Raw genomic sequence first — 16,831 nt, forward strand, 5'->3', positions numbered from 1 at the left:
GGGTTTGGTATAGAATGAACACTTTTGTCTTGGGTGGGGAGAGAAGGAACACAAGCAACGCATCTGTCACCTCTGTTGTGGAATTAGTATGCTTGAATCCTTCGTCAAATAGCTATAGATTGTTCGTAAAGGTTGAGTACAATTCAATCCAATGTAAATTTGGTGTGCGTCGATGGGATAATGATACAGATCTTAAGAGTAAAGTTGGTGATGGGGTTTCGGCGTCCGGCTCCAAGACGGCGTATCGTTACGTTAGATCCTCTATAATACGACATAGAGGGCTGACATTAATTACGAACATGTCTCAAACGTGTCCCCTGCTCTATCTAACTTTCTTATCTTATTTTAGATTCTCTTTAATGCAATGTCTCATACAATACATGTAATAATATTGACATATGCGTTACTTCAAAATTATGACAAATTATTCATACGAATTCGAATGAGTCGGATTTTTCATGGAGTGAATGAATAGGACGACACCAGAATAAATCATATTATGTTGACCTAAATTTCGTTATTTAGTTTCAATAAATCGAGGCCGGATGGCTGCAGAGCTTCGTCCTCCAATAGTGAAATCCTGGCCATTGATTTGAGATCATCGTGTCTCGATCAATTTGATCTGGTTGTGATAATGCAGAGCTTGATCATCCTATAGTGAAATCCTGCCCATTGATTTGAGATCATCCAGTCTTGATCAACTTGATCTGGCTGTGATAATTACGCCACGTAACGTGACGGGGCTTATTCAGTGGAGGCCGACGAACAGCGCGCCGAACGCCCAAAAATGGCAACCGTCACGTTGATGGCGACGCAGAAAGAATCCATCGGGCAAAAGCCCGTTCCGTCCGCACAAATCCCTGGGGCCCCACGACCCTTACCCTTGAAGTGCTAATCCCTACCCTTCTTCCGACTTCTCCCATCTCACTCTCTTTCTCTTCTCTCTCTCTCTCTCTCTCTCTCATGGCCTATATGCTCATCTCTTCTCTCAAACCCTAGAACTTGGGACTAATCATGGCCGATCCCTCCCCCCGCCGATCCGCCGCGCTCCTCCTCGCGGCGGCGGCCAACGTCCTGCTGCTGCATCTCCTCGCCAGTGCCGCCCCCCGGGCCACGGCCGACACCGACCCCGGCGACCTCGCCGCAATGCTGGCCGTTGCCAACGCCCTCGGCGCCGACCGGGCCCTCGACTGGTCCCCCTCCGCCGACCCCTGTTCCGACTGGGCCGGCGTCGCCTGTTCCGGAGGCCGTGTCACCACCATCCAGGTCGGTAATCGCAACCTTGCCGGCTCACTCCCCGCCGACGTCCGGAACCTTACCTCCCTTTCACGGTTGGAGCTCCAAAACAACCGCTTATCCGGGCCTCTCCCTTCCCTCGCCGGCCTCTCCTCCCTGCAGAGCCTCCTCCTCCACCACAACCTCTTCTCCTCCATCCCCCCTGACTTCTTCTCTGGTCTCTCCTCCCTCCAATCCGCCTACCTCGACGAGAACCCCTTCGCGCCCTGGTCCCTCCCCGCCACCCTCAGCGATGCCACCGCCCTCGTCAACTTCTCCGCCAACGCCGCCAACGTCTCCGGCCCTCTCCCGGACTTCCTGGCCACCTCCTTCCCCGGCCTCGACCACCTTGGCCTGGCCTTCAACCTGCTCTCCGGTCCCGTTCCGTCGGCCTTCGCGGTCGCTCCCTTCCGATCGCTCTGGCTGAACAACCAGCGGGGCCGCAGCCGCATCTCCGGCGGGATAGACTTCGTCGAGAACATGACCGCTCTCGAGGAGCTCTGGCTGCACTCCAACGAATTCTCTGGGCCGCTCCCGGACTTCTTCGGCCACACTAGCTTGCGCGATCTCCAGCTCCGGGATAACCAGCTCACCGGCGTCGTGCCCTACTCCTTGACCGAGCTCAAGTCGCTCTCCAAGGTCACGCTCACCAATAACCTGCTTCAGGGTCCGGTGCCGATCTTCCCGGATTCGGCGACAGTAGACCTTGTCCCTCAAAGCGAGAGTTTTTGTCTGAACACGGCAGGGGAGTGTGACCACCGAGTCACTATCTTGCTATCCATCGCCAAAAGTTTCCGCTACCCAAGTGGGTTCGCCGAAAAATGGAAAGGAAACAACCCGTGCAGGTGGCTGGGGATCAGCTGCGACGCTGGTGGCAACATCACTGTGATTAATTTCTCAAGGATGGACCTCAATGGGACAATCTCGCCGGATTTCAGTTTGTTCACCACATTGCAGAGGATGATGCTTTCAAATAATAACCTCACCGGGACGATCCCGTCCACGCTTACCAATTTGACATCGCTGAAGGAATTGGACGTCTCCAACAACTCTCTACGGGGTCAAGTTCCAAGCTTTAGCCAGAATGTATTACTGAAGACTGATGGGAATGTCAATATGGGGAAGCCTGCCATTGCTCCGCCAGGTTCTGACTCTGATTCTGCTCATAATGGTAGTGATTCAAATCCAGCAGGTTCTGTTGATGGGAGCAGCGGCAGCAGTGGGAAGTCTTCTTCTGGTTCCATAAGTGTTATTGTGGGTTTAGTGGTCGCAGGGGTCTTCGGTGTCAGCCTTGCTGGACTATTGGGTTTCTGCTATTACAAGAGAAAGTCGCAGAATTCTGGTAGGGTTCAGAGTCCGACCACTACAGTGATACACCCATGGCTTTCGGGGTCCGACCAGGATATGGTGAAGATCACGGTCGTGGGTTCAAGCATGAATGGTGGCATGACCGCTAGCGAATCTTACAGTCGAACAAGTAGTGGCCCAAGTGATGTTCATGTAATTGATGCAGGGAATATGGTGATCTCTATTCAAGTTCTTAGGAATGTGACCAACAATTTTAGCGAAGAGAACATTCTGGGGCGTGGTGGTTTTGGTACAGTCTACAAGGGTGAGCTCCACGATGGCACAAAGATTGCAGTCAAGAGGATGGAGGCAGGCATCATGGGAACAAAGGGCCTGAATGAATTCAAATCTGAGATTGCAGTGCTTACCAAGGTCAGGCATCGGAATTTGGTCTCCCTTTTGGGTTATTGCTTAGATGGGAACGAGAGGCTCTTGGTCTACGAGTACATGCCTCAGGGGACACTGAGTCGCCATCTTCTAGACTGGAAGGAGGAAGGATTGAAGCCTTTGGAATGGAAGAAAAGGCTAAGCATAGCACTGGATGTGGCGAGGGGTGTGGAATATCTACACAATTTGGCACATCAGAGCTTCATCCACAGGGATCTCAAACCTTCTAACATCCTCCTTGGGGATGACATGAAAGCTAAAGTTGCAGATTTTGGTCTTGTCCGACTTGCACCAGATGGAAAAGGTTGTTCTGTTGAAACAAGGCTAGCTGGTACCTTTGGTTATCTTGCTCCAGAGTATGCTGGTAATTCTCAAAACTATCACTTAGCTGCTATACTGCATCATGCAACTAAGATACACATGTGATTAATTATGCAATCTGTTTGATACAACCCTCTAAGCTCTTAAAAGGACTTCTTATAGTCCTACCTACAACCCTCAGGTCCTGATTCAGTAGTTCAATGTCCTGAAATATCTCATCAATGTTTTAGTGCTAACTCCTAATACTAAAGACTTACAGTCTCTGTTTGTTTATTTATATTGATCTAGGCACCTGTATACTTGCAGGCATTAGTTGACACTGTATGAATGTCCTGAATAATGTAGCAAATTGGTCGCTTATCCAAATTATGTAGTTTTACAAAAACATGGTTAAGAAAGAAATGCGGGATAAAGAGATAGTTCTATTAAATTCTGATGGTAGCAAAATTTGAACGTGATTATAGATTATTAAGAAATATGGCAATATAATAAGCATCTTGTAGTAAGCTGGAACACATAAGATGACTTTGACGTTATTGTTATCATTTAACTTATTGTTGACTGCATGTCTAACTTGCATAGTGTACTGAAATTCTTGAATTTGTTTGCACTGGTTGATGATGAATTAGTTCTCTCTTTGATTTTGCGATTAAACTTGTCTTTGCTACTGTATTTGAATCAGATGCTGTCTTTGATACTTTTGAGACGCAAGGTTTGAGGGGAAATATAGGAATCATTTTCACTGAAAGATATTTATAACTTTTACAAACAAAAAAAGAGAATAGTGCAAGACTAGAGAATCATTTTCCATGTGATGATGGTCTTGGCAACAGATGCACATTATGGATGAACAATCCACAGTTTAATATATTTGTTTGACATATGGGTCATATGCAAATGGTACTTTCTTACTATAAGTAACATTTAAGGGGCTCTCGATGATCAAAGAAGAGAAATAGAGGGAGATTTGTATTTCTGGAGTTTTACTTTTACCATCAATTCAATTACAACGATTAGATTGGTTTTATTAGCAAATCGTCTGATCTTTCATGAGGTTTACGATTACGTCTAGCCTGTCTCGATCAGGATTGGTTAGTTTTTGAAATGCATAATTGAATGTTTGTTTTGTTGTTGTAATCTTTTAATTTTTTGTCAATTATCTTTCTATTAACTACAATTTTCCATTCAAAGATTCACAAGCTCATCAACATAAGAAGCTTTGTGACATGCTGAAGCATCTATCAATTATCTGTAAATTTTTGCAGTTACTGGTCGAGTCACCACAAAGGCTGATGTGTTTAGCTTTGGAGTGATACTGATGGAGCTGATCACTGGTCGGAAAGCGCTCGATGAGAGCCAACCAGAGGAGTCTGTGCACTTGGTAACATGGTTCCGGAGGATGCAGCTCAACAAGGACACATTGCCCAAGGCCATAGACCCAATGATTGATCTCGACGAGGAGACCTTTGCAAGCATCAGCACTGTCGCAGAGCTTGCCGGTCACTGCTGCGCCAGAGAACTATACCGAAGGCCCGATATGGGTCATGCAGTCAATGTGCTGTCCTCGCTCGCCGAGCTGTGGAAGCCTTCTGATCCTGATTTAGAGGATAGCTACGGTATCGACCTCGATATGTCACTTCCTCAAGCACTGAAGAAATGGCAGGCATTCGATGACAGCAGCCACTTCGACGGAGCCACATCGTCTTTCCTCGCGAGCGTAGACAACACCCAGACCAGCATACCAACGAGACCGGCAGGCTTTGCAGATTCCTTTACCTCTGCTGATGGAAGATGAATTGAGAACGATGCAGTTCTCATCTGTGATTATTCATGTTTATGGTTTGGCTTTGCTTTTTGCTTCTTGCTTTCCGTCCGTTTCTTTTGATTTGCCACTATCTGTCGTTGATTCTCTCAGACATTTCTCCGATCACTTCCTGTGCTAGTTCTGCATCAGAATTGCAACTTGCTAAATCACTTGCCTTCTTTCTTCTATCCATCGCATATTGTCTACAAGAAACACCATTGCAGATGTTAACAGCTGCCTCTTCAGGATTCAGAGGAATGAACAGTAAGACACGCGGCAGCGCACTCCACCGAAGATGCACTGCATCACGCGACGCTGCCGTGGTGGAGGCGGCGCTGAACGCGGAGGCAGGCCAAAAGGCAAAGGCATGAACGAGTAGTAACAGCGACAATAGGAAAGAAGGCAAGCGAAGACTGTTGAAATCGTTAAAACTGTAGTCTGTAATTGCTTATCAAATGGCACCATTGTGATGCATCAGTGCCTCGTCGTCTCCACGAAACTGCTTCCATCCATGTTTGAAGTCGGCGATAGGTAGCAGTTACCAACATGGTGGTCTTCTTCTTAATTATGTATAGCTTATCTATCACACTTCCGATCAGAATTGGTGGGATCATATTCGTGCGGAACCAATATAGTTTATCTTTTATTTAAATAAATTTGATTAGTTTAGAAATTCTTTTCCTACATTAAAATTTTATTCAACAAAGAAAAAAATATTAAAAAGATTTTAAAAAAATCTTTATTTTTGATCGAAATTATAAATCCTGAGTGAAATTTTATTTTTTATAAAAATAAAAGTTTATAATATAAAAAAAGAGATTATTTTTTTAAAGTCAAATCAAAATTATTATTTTCGATCAAAATATGAGTGACGTGAGACCACAAATTGATTTCGCGTGAGTGGTGCGAAACATAATCATCTTAAATGAGTTTGATTGTTATTTATTTATTATCTTTTTCTTCTACTTTTCTATCATCAAACAAACACTTTTGTGCTGCTCGTCCTGCATCAACTTTTGCTTCGGACATCATTTGCCATCATCAACTGCTCATATGTCGAAGAGAAGAACCACAGCCAGAGAGACGGGCATCAAAAGAAGTCTCACGAGTGTGTGTGTGACCAGAGAGTACACTCTTGGCATGAACAGAGAGTACACTCTTGGCATGGCCGATGTGCCATGAAATGTGGACTAGTACGTACTGAAAACGCAGAAAACAGATGGGGCGGTGGGGGAATCCCAATTGAAAACGCCACCGCCCATGTGAAGTGATGATGGAGAAATAGGAGAGGATGGTCTCCTCACATCAATGACTCTGTTCTATGGACGCTCTCTACTGGGTTTTGAGTTGGATGATGAGCAAACCAGCTAAGCAAGGAGTGATGGCCAAGTCTCGTCGTCTAGGTTGGAAACAGATGTATGCATCGAGAAGCACTGCAAATTTCCATGTAATCTCTGTTGACGAGTTCCAGCATTCAAACACCTGCGTGCCACAAGTCTACCATCTTTGCATGGATGGGCTGGATCTGTCAGTGGGTTCTTAGACGATTGTAAGTGTCTGCATAGACATTTTGACCATTTAAAGCAGACTATTTCATAGAAAAATAGCTTCTGGATGACATGAGTGTCGTGAAATAAATGGCTTCATCTCTCAGCTGAGCTTCCAGATGCTTGGGAGTTGACTAAGTCAGGTTCTGGGGAGATTGCAGACGACCACAAATAGGGATAGATTTGGGGATCGGAAGCGCCATATATTTCTTAGTGAAGGAACTGAGATTTTCCTGCTCTCGACGGTATCCTTCTTCACGCACTTTTTGTAGTTCATTCTTCCAGAATTTGAACTTCGCATTCTCCATCTGAATTAGGCTTGTAACGTATGGATTTCCACCACTGCAACAGGGAATTTTTCTTTAAATTATTATCTTAATATAAGAATTTTTTTTATGAGAACAGAACTGTGTTAATTGTTGATGGTGATCTTAATTTGGCTCCGCTTTATTTACATGAAAGAAAAAACCTTTCGTATGCCTCGGTGCGCAGTTGTTGTCTGCATACCACCTACTATTGTCTACGATGACGATAGATAGTATTGATATTATCGATCGGCGACCTATCCAGTCATAGTGTGGTGTTGTGCCATCATATCCGTGCGCGATTGTGTGCATGCACAACTCGCACGATTGTCACAACGCAACTGTGCATATGCTTTGACCTAACGCAACCATTGGCCTTCGGTATCCACTTCGACATTAATCATGGCTAGTAGATGCTGCCACAGTGATATTACTGCAACCGTCATAGCCACTGCCAACAGTAACGACTGTAGTTGCCACACGTAATAGCATTGCTCTAATTACCATAGTCGCCACGAGCACCAATGCTACTATAGTTACTGCAAGGCCATTACACCTCATGGTACTTCCGTTATATTATGCAGTCATTGTCTACGATTAGGCTAGTGACCATTAAAGGCTATCGGCCTCAACAATATTATCATCAATAATAAGTTATGGATCATCGATCAAACATAAAGAACCTCGCAATAGACCGCAAGCAATCGATAAGATGGACTAAACAGAAAAGTGATCGTTTAAGTATCATAAATAAAAATCGAATAACATATTTTTACAAATAAAGAGTATTAATAAATAGATCTAAGATATTTAATTTTTAAAAATATGATTTTGATACTAATTATTAGCATACAAATCATGATTATGATACTATTATGTAAAAAAATTAATATCAAAAATTAAAATCAAATAATGATAAATCAGATTTATGATGCATATCTTTCGATATCATTCAAAAAAAAATTATCTAAATTATAAGTGTACCATCATTGAATCCGAAAGCCACATCGATGTCGATACGTAAAGAGAATTAACTCACCTTATTTTTTCTTCGTGTTCTTTATAGAATCGTTATAAAAAATGAATTAGAGACTATGGGAGATTAAGAATATATGTAATCTCAATTATTGATGTATCATCTCTAAAGGTCCTATCTTTTTATAGACAAAACCAGAAGGTCTAACATAATAATTAAGAAAATTCCTTCCATCATCCTCTAAAAAATTCTATTATAATTGAACTTTCTATTTATTGGTCGATAATAATCTAACATCAGAATATCTGAATTATAATTCATACTAAACTCAGTTAGCCGGAGTCTCTCAGATCCTTCAATTCCACAAGTGAAATCACAGTTTTTGATTCTTTGCAACATGCCTCACTGATACCAAAAGAAAGGTGTGATGATTTAAAAGCGTGCATACATAAAGCATGAAGACTCCATTTCAAGTATTTCTGCATTAGTCCTTCTGCTCGACAAAGTTTTCTCCGATACAGTCTGAAGCCACTGAGATCACCACTATATTAAATTATAATTCTTGAGTTGAGGTCAGTCTTCTCGTCTTTAAATCTTGGAAAGTTAGTCTTAGAAGTATCACCGGCACCATTTTGTAGGAGCGTTTGCGATCTCATCAAGCCAATAGATGCCCTAGTCAAGCTGTCAAATCTTATATCCTCTTCTTCTACTTAGAATTCAAGAGTTCTAGATGAAACGTTTATCTGCAGAAAGAAACTTGACTGTGACAGGTAGCCGCTGTCCCTGCTTTGCTATGTTCTTCAAATTCAACTAGAGTACTCAAATCTGCAATCAAATCAGAACAATCACATGTTTCTCTTTCTTTTTTAAGCTAGTGCAAAGAAAAGGAAGAACAAGTTTCATATCATTCTGCAAGTAAGTTCCAAGCATGCCTGAACGCATCTCTGATTCTCTTACCCCGCGAACGATTCAGAGTTCTGGATGGAACAGTTATCTGCAGAAGAAATCTGATTGTGACGTACAGCTGCTGTCACTGCTTGATTGTGACATCTTATATGTCAAATCAGCTATTATATATGCTGCAAATCATATCACAACACACTGCAAATAAGCTCCAAGGAATGCCTAACTCATTTCTGATTCTTCTATCGCTTACATGCAATTCAGAGTTCCAGATGAAATAGTTACCTGTGGAAGAAATTTGACTGCGACATATAGCTCCTGTCGCTGCTTTCTATGCTCTACAAGTTCAACTACAGAACTCGAATCTGCAATTATAATCAGATTACTTATTTTCCTATGAGAACAAGTTTCATATCATTCTGCAAGAAAGCTCCAAAGATGCCTAAAGTCAAGTCATTTCTGATTCTCTTTATCACACTTGCTACATCATCCAATTACTCAATTTCCTTTTCCCTCGTTTCTGATTCCTCTGTACACATTCTGTTATCATTAGCTTCAAGTTCAAACTCCTGTAGAACATAAAACTTTTGGATTTGGGAATTTACATCACATACAAATCGTACAGAACCGAACCTGCCGGTTTTGCAGTGTTGAAGTGGTTGGTACAATTGCAATGCCCATCAATAGTTTGGTCTCAGTTAACCAAAGAGACCATTTGATATTGATCCATCTTTTCTTATTGCCTACTTTTGACCTGTAAAAAGAGTACCGTTACCTATAACTTTGGTTGAATTAAACAGCAAGATTGTGACCGAGAACCATTTGATATAGTACACATATTGACTGCTTACTAATCAACAAAGCTCACTGAAAGAAAGATAAAGCCTTCTAGTGGACCAGAGGTTGTAGTTGGACGATTTTCCATCCTTATTTTGATATCCAATTGGGTAGAACGGCGAGACAAGAAATATTCTTAACTCATTATAAAATATTATATTAAACACGGTAGTCGATATCTATTTGTTAAAATTACTCTACCTTGTCCGCTACTCAGGATCATGTCGAGAAGCTCATCCGACCTTGGTTTTCATGCAGTTGGCTATGGAGCGCACACCCAAGTCCATCTTAGCTCAGTCGTGGGCGAGTATTCGAGCTATCGTACCGATCATTTTAGACTTATTGTGTACATAGGTATGTCTGAATTGAGTCGAATTGATTCGGCCATCATTGACATTTTCCCTATCAGTATCTCAAGTTACATAAGTCAAACAGTAATCAAGACAAAGCAAAAAAGTGAAAATTTGGTTTGCTTTGGTTCAACAGTACCTTGCTCTGTTTCATCATCATCTTCTTCTTCTTCTTGTGGTCCTTCATCATTTTTGACCACCAAGTAAAGAAGCGCAAAGAGCCAAAAACTTTTCTCACTTGGAACGGCAGATGAAGCATTACTCGGAACTGAAAACCTAAGACTTATGACAGATATCAGCAGCAGATGTTGAAGGAAGCCAGTCAATGTAATGCGGCCAAAACTTAGGCAACTGTTGTCACCGCAGGATTCTCCGATTTGCGTTGAAGAAGCTGAAACAAAAGGTTGAGCTACGTTGTTTTTACAGCTATCTTTTACGCCACCCTTTTCTTTTTGTTACTGCAGCTTAATCAAGCTGGCGAGAAGCTTGATCGAGCCGGTGGTCAATCGAGTCGCACTCTCCCATTTAGTTTATTGTCTCGTTCAATCCATCAGGTAATTGCACAAATTTGGTCGCTCTCTCTCTCTCTCACCGTTTCCTCTCCGCGGGTTAAACATTCAAACTTCAACGGTCAACGTTCAAAGACAACGCTTTGCGCTTTGAACAATTCGCTCCTTCGTCTTAGCGAGATGGATTTATATAGACTCATCCATTGCCTTCCCTTCCTTCGACCTCTTCCATTGCGAATCTTTCAGCCTCGTACAAAATCCAATACACCAAGTTGTGTTCATGGCCTTGCCATGGAGAAGCCGTAAATCAAGCCAGAAGACCAAGCCAGAAAAGAGCGTTTCTCGCACGGAGATCTCGATCCCGATGCACTTCTTGTGCCCGATATCGTTGGAGCTGATGAAGGACCCGGTGACGGCGTCCACGGGGATCACCTACGACCGGCAGAGCATCGAGACGTGGCTGGGGCTGGGGAACACGACGTGCCCGGTCACGAACCGGGAGATGGAGAACGAGGAGCTCATCCCGAACCATTCGATCCGGAAGGTGATACAGGATTGGTGCGTCGCCAACCGGTCCCTGGGAGTCGAGAGGATCCCCACACCTAAGATTCCCGTGACCGGATCCCAGGTGGCGGACATGATGTCGGAGATCGGTGAGGCCACCCGGCGTGGCGACCGTGCTCGGTGCGAGCAGTTGGTGGTGAAGGTCAAGAACTTGGCGAGCGAAAGCGAGCGGAACAGAAGGTGCTTCGCGTCGAATGGCATGAACGGAGTTCTGGTCGCCACCTTTAACGCATTTGCCGGTGCATCTTCCGAGTCGCCGGCGGCAGAGATTTTGGAGGAAGCCTTGGAGGCATTGGCGACGCTGTTACCGCTGGGCGAGGAAGCTGCTTCCCGCATCGGATCGCCCGAGTCCCTGAATCGCCTCGTGTCGATCTTGCAGCATGGAAGCTGGGCTGCAAGGCTCAATGCGGCTTTGGTGGTGAAGGAGCTTCTTGCATCCAACGGAGCGGGAGCAGATGTCATCGCCGGGACCAAGGGGCTGGTGGAGGCGTTGGCTAAGCTCGTCGAAGAGCCCATATCCCCTCAGGCAGCGAAGGCTTCTCTCGTCTCCATCTTCTATATGATTAACCGCGACGAGAGGGCCGCGTCAAGAGTAGTCGATCTGGGGCTGGTGCCTGTGCTCATAGAGGTCCTTGTCGGCCCCGAGAAGAGCATGTGCGAGAAAGCACTGGCCGTGCTCGACGTGCTGCTGGGCTGCGGGAGCGGCAGGGAGAAGGCCTACGGCCACGCGCTCACGATGCCGGTGCTGGCGAAGAAGATGTTCCGCGTGTCGGACATGGCCACGGAGTTGGTCGTCTCGGCGCTGTGGAAGCTCTGCAGGGACGACGAAGTGGGGGGAGAAGGGAGAGGGAGATGCTTGCAGGATGCCCTACAAGCCGGGGCCTTTCAGAAACTCCTACTTCTACTGCAGGTTGGGTGCGGTGAGGCGACCAAAGAGAGAGCTACCAATCTTCTCAAACTATTGAATGGTTGCAGGGGAAGGGAAGAATGTGTCGACACCATGGATTTCAAGGGACTTAGAAAGCCTTTTTGAGTACCAAATGGTCGATAGGTATAGAGGAAAGATCATAACAAAGAGAGCTTTTCTCGTCGTACTTTGTTTCGGTCGGGGGTGTGATTCAGATATATGTACAAAAACACAGAAGAGTGCTCCTGGTTTGAGGTACACATACCACTTGTTACATGTCAAGAAAAGAGAAGAGAGTGTTTGGTTGTCTTGCTTCTTTCCTTCTGTGCTTGCAAATTCTAGCTGAGATTTCAAGAGCGTCTGCATATGTTTGATGGCAATCCCAGTACATACAACTCAATTATTTTGGTTCTTCTCTCATATACCAGATAGATATATGCTCAGCTTAACATTCACCATATGAGACAGAAGAACATTCATCATGATGAGAACCATAGAGGTCAAACTTAATTAAGCATTCAAAATTATCTTAATACCCAAGCTCATGACACGCATTGCATTATCTTCATCGTCACTTCACCATTGTACTCCTAAGAAAGTGGATCCAAAAGGTTTGTAGATGAGAAGCCTTCTACACTCACAACTCACGCTTCTCCTCATCCATCCAAAACCAACAAGGGATCGGACAACGACATGTCCGTGATAAATGCCCTCCGACCAGTATTCCACGTTGATCATGGACTCTCTCTCACTCTCTCTCTCTTCCCTTTTTCCATGCGTGCGAGTTGGACTTGACCACATTTTAAATCAACCCGCGGTCGTCGCTACTGATTTGAACAGACCGGTGGAAAAATTGCTGGTGATCGATAGTAACGAGCCAGCATCATGTGGTGTGTTGATGGCGGAACTCCGAGGCCAAGCATGGCTGAGATTTGATACTTCTCTTGAAGGTCTTCGATGTCAAATCTGTCCTCGCCTAGTCATGTCCGCCCCTCCCATAGCCCATAGCCCATTGATTGTAAGAGTAATATCAGCTCCAAGTGTTTGCCCTTGGAACAAGTCTGCAGACATCTGATGGCGATGCAAGCACCGGCAGCCAAACGATCGACCGAAGAGTGAAAAGAGGAGCAGGAATCAAGATTGAATACGATCGACAGAAGAGTGAAAAGAGACATTGGCACCAAAATGGAACATACCTTATTTGCCAATCATCATCGGCCATCTGCAGATAATTCAACAACCTTGTGCGGTCAGATGTTTGTTCATGGATGGCTTGCACAAGCTATGAGTTGATGTGCCCATTGGCCCAGTAACTAGAGCAGAATGAACCCCAAACATTATCATAACATCAACCACCCTTAATGCAAGACTGCTCAGGCGACAACAATAGCTCCAAAAGACGCCATAAAATTTTTTGGAGGAATACGGAGTAGCATAGCAATAATAATTAGAAGAAAAATCCATTGTGTATTGTCTTTTTGGGAAACATGGATGCCAGAAGACAATAACTTGCAACACATCTTTTGAACAATAATATACAAATCAAAGACAGAAGACTTAAATATTTGTTTGCTACTTCACATGCTAGAACCAGAAGCAACTACTCAAATTTTGCCAGGACCTTTATATGCCTGCACATATCAAGATTAAACTAACATGGTATTTAACAGGGTCCATGATATATCTGGTGTTTGCATGTCAGCCAATATGGTCAGATAACATACTAGGGTTGCCCCACAAAAATGAACAATTTGGGCCCCTCATGCATCCATGTCATTCCACGTAAGAACCACTGTCCAAAATGGTATGCTCGAGTTTGCAAAGATTAAAATGACCAAGTTTTGGACTATCAATAATTTAGATGCAACAACGTAAAAGATTCCAAACCAGAACAACACATAAGCATGATTAATGTATACGCAAAAGCTTAAAATCCCCAAGCAGCATAGAAATTTAAGAACAAAGAGGTTCAATTTGTCTGCTACAGGCAATAACTTACCTAATAGTTTCTATTGATTTTTCAGATGCTCCTCAACTCCTTGCAATTCCTTGATCTTTTTGTGATATTTGCAAATGTGGTTAATGCACCTGACACCCAATGGAAGCAAAATTATCCGTCATATCGAACTCATAAAGCTGTATGTGCACCACCAAGCGGAACACTTGTATGGCTTGGAAGAAATGCCACCATGATATCAGGATAATATTAACAACACGTTACAGGATAAACAAAACACGTGAAATTTACCATTAATTATTAGAAATATATCATTCATTTTGAAAAATTACGCCCAGATTCTTGACATATATCTGTCATGTTAGCATCCATTTAGAATATTCAAGTTAACTGCTTCACTAACATCAGTTAGTTTTAAGCAAGGTAGGCAATATCAAATAATATCGTCCGGTATGGACGGTACGTACCGGTCCAACGGTATACCGGTACGTAGACCATTCATTACCGGGCAGAACGAATAATAGTAATAAAATAAAATTATATATATATATATATATATAAATAAACGAGACGACGTCGCCCCACGTGGGGAAGGAAAAGGTGACGTCGCTGAGGCGATGCGACGTCGACTTATATATATATATATATATATATATATATATATATATATATATATATATATATACCGTACCGAGCGAACGTTGAAATGCCGGTACGGTATGATTTTTCGAACCTTGATTTTAAGTTCTAAAGAATAATATAAAACATTAAGTTACCTAAAATGCTCTTGACATATTATAATGAGTTTTTAAAGGGTAACTTTCATCAACAGTAATTCCAATTCATGGTCAATTGACATAAATTAGCTATAACCGCATACACATCACTTTCAAATTTTGCATCAATATGTATATATACTAAACTGAAATTTAGCAAAACAAATATGAAAATATGCTATTTAATATTTTTTTCCCCCTTATATTGTCTCCACTAACAGGAGCACAAATAGGTGTATTCGAGTGACACATACCTCATTGCTTGCAGAGTTGATCATGTTACACTAGTCATTTGCTCACCAGCCATTATGCCATGAATACACCACTCTAAACAAGCTTCTTATGTAAAATGGCCTTTTATCTGCATAGAGTTTACCAAGTCTTCCTCAAATAGAGCTAAGTTACAACTACTCCTACAGGGGGAGGAGCAATATAAATACCACAAACTCAGCAAGCAACGGAATGTTTTTGCACTTCCAAGCAAGGTATAGAAGCAACTAGTAGAATACATAATGCATCATGTTTAGGAGTTCAAGAATCTACCGAAAAATAAGATAAAGGTCATAAAACTATCCAAGAACTTGATAAAGCATGATTGGTGATAGGAAGTACGTCGTCAGCCAATAGTCATCCGATACACAACCGTCCACCCATCTGCCCACATGAGCAAGGATCCAAGATAGACAATTACCGGTTATCTCCCTTTGTTACTTACATGAACAAGATACCAAAGAAAGACTGTTGAAGATAGTTAGAGAGTCCCTTCACGTAAAATATTTTATGAAATATCCTAACCCTTTTCAATCGATATAAAAGTTTATTTTAAACATAATGAGAGAAGGCCTTACTTTGACTATCGACGTCCGCACGAGTACCAAAATCTCTTCCAACCTCGGTCTTCAATTGACACCTCGGGAGCTTAAGGTTTTTATCTCGGAGGATATCACTGCCGACTGCCCAGGTCCAGACCGTAAATGATACCTTCCCTCATCAATTGAGAGCAACGGAAATCACACTTGCCACATGTGATCGATGATATCTTCGAATTGGGAACCTAAATCATCCCCATGCTGCTCCTCGAAACCGCCTTTTTGCACTCCTGGAACTGCGCAAAAAATTCAACCAAGAAAGCAACAGGAGGTCGAATCTTTCCACGCCATTCGAACCGTAGCTACGACGTACTTGAACTGCGGCGATTGGAGCGAAATGTCAGAGGACGAAAGAGACCGCGGGCTAGGGTTTCATCTCGGAGGCAGGCTTCCCACCAAAGATTAGGCGAGGTATAGGACGAGAGAGAAGAGAGAATGACGGCGGCGAACCGAGAAAGGCTCGTGTGGCTTTCTCCGGTGCGAAATCGCCGTACATCACGAACACAACATCGGGCGGCGGACGATGACGAGGGGAAGCGCAAAACCATCGGTGGACCAACAGGTTTCACGGGCTAAGGATCCATTTGTTATGGGGCCTAACTAATGGCCCACTATATATAAATTGGGGTTAAATATACAATTTGTATATAATGGGCCAAAAGGATCCATTAAATTGACAATTTGTATATAATTAAGCGCAAAAATTGTCAATTTAATATAGTCAATTCCAAATAATTACAACTTGCTGTTGTTGCCGTACTCGAACGATTGAGACTTCGTGTATGAATATAAAGAAAAATATAAAACAAGGCTGTTGATCACGTGATCTCCTCAAGAAATAATAATGTAGTAACGTGGAACCAGAACTCCGTCAAAACCCATCCAAACGCCATTCGAATCCATTGCTCCACCAAATGATTCAGCAAACCGTTATTTCATTGGGGTTGCACCAACTTTGCTGTCGGCCAATCGACAGCTGATCGTTCCACATACCGCGAGACAATTTACTCCGCCTTTGAACGATCACAAGGCGGCGGAGAATTCCCCTTCCGAGACGTCATCCAATCGAAATGGAAGGAGGACCGACGAACGTGCCTTCCAGTTGCCGCGACGCCCGGTGAATCTTACCGGCCTCCTGCGATTTTGTCAAAGCCGTCGAATCCGACGGTGGAGTATGCAATGGTCGGTAAGGTAATC

General features: G+C 43.4%; 2 protein-coding genes and 1 long non-coding RNA gene across 4 annotated transcripts; 2 read left to right on the forward strand and 1 right to left on the reverse strand.

Annotated features, from left to right (window-relative positions):
- Positions 1 to 932: 932 nt before the first annotated feature.
- Positions 933 to 5,301, forward strand: LOC135625009 (receptor protein kinase TMK1-like). The gene is made up of 2 exons (XM_065129196.1): positions 933 to 3,373; positions 4,596 to 5,301. The coding sequence occupies exons 1-2, from the start codon at positions 1,015 to 1,017 to the stop codon at positions 5,123 to 5,125; spliced, it is 2,889 nt and encodes a 962-aa protein (XP_064985268.1). The 5' UTR covers positions 933 to 1,014; the 3' UTR covers positions 5,126 to 5,301.
- A 5,497-nt stretch (positions 5,302 to 10,798) lies between these two features.
- On the forward strand, positions 10,799 to 12,389 carry LOC103968544 (U-box domain-containing protein 21). Its single transcript, XM_009381798.3, has one exon. The coding sequence runs from the start codon at positions 10,842 to 10,844 to the stop codon at positions 12,156 to 12,158; it is 1,317 nt and encodes a 438-aa protein (XP_009380073.2). The 5' UTR covers positions 10,799 to 10,841; the 3' UTR covers positions 12,159 to 12,389.
- Positions 12,390 to 12,514: 125 nt separating this feature from the next.
- On the reverse strand, positions 12,515 to 16,198 carry LOC135625879 (uncharacterized). Of its 2 annotated transcripts, XR_010492184.1 has the most exons (6): positions 15,948 to 16,198; positions 15,614 to 15,870; positions 15,020 to 15,126; positions 14,032 to 14,120; positions 13,229 to 13,345; positions 12,515 to 13,103 (listed from the first exon to the last, which is right to left on the reverse strand). It is a non-coding gene; the product is annotated as an uncharacterized LOC135625879 (long non-coding RNA). The 2 variants fall into 2 exon arrangements; XR_010492183.1 differs by having other exon boundaries at positions 15,614 to 16,198.
- Positions 16,199 to 16,831: the final 633 nt, after the last annotated feature.

The sequence above is a fragment of the Musa acuminata genome, chromosome BXJ2-10 (assembly GCF_036884655.1).
Source record: "Musa acuminata AAA Group cultivar baxijiao chromosome BXJ2-10, Cavendish_Baxijiao_AAA, whole genome shotgun sequence".
Classification (NCBI taxonomy): Eukaryota; Viridiplantae; Streptophyta; class Magnoliopsida; order Zingiberales; family Musaceae; genus Musa; species Musa acuminata.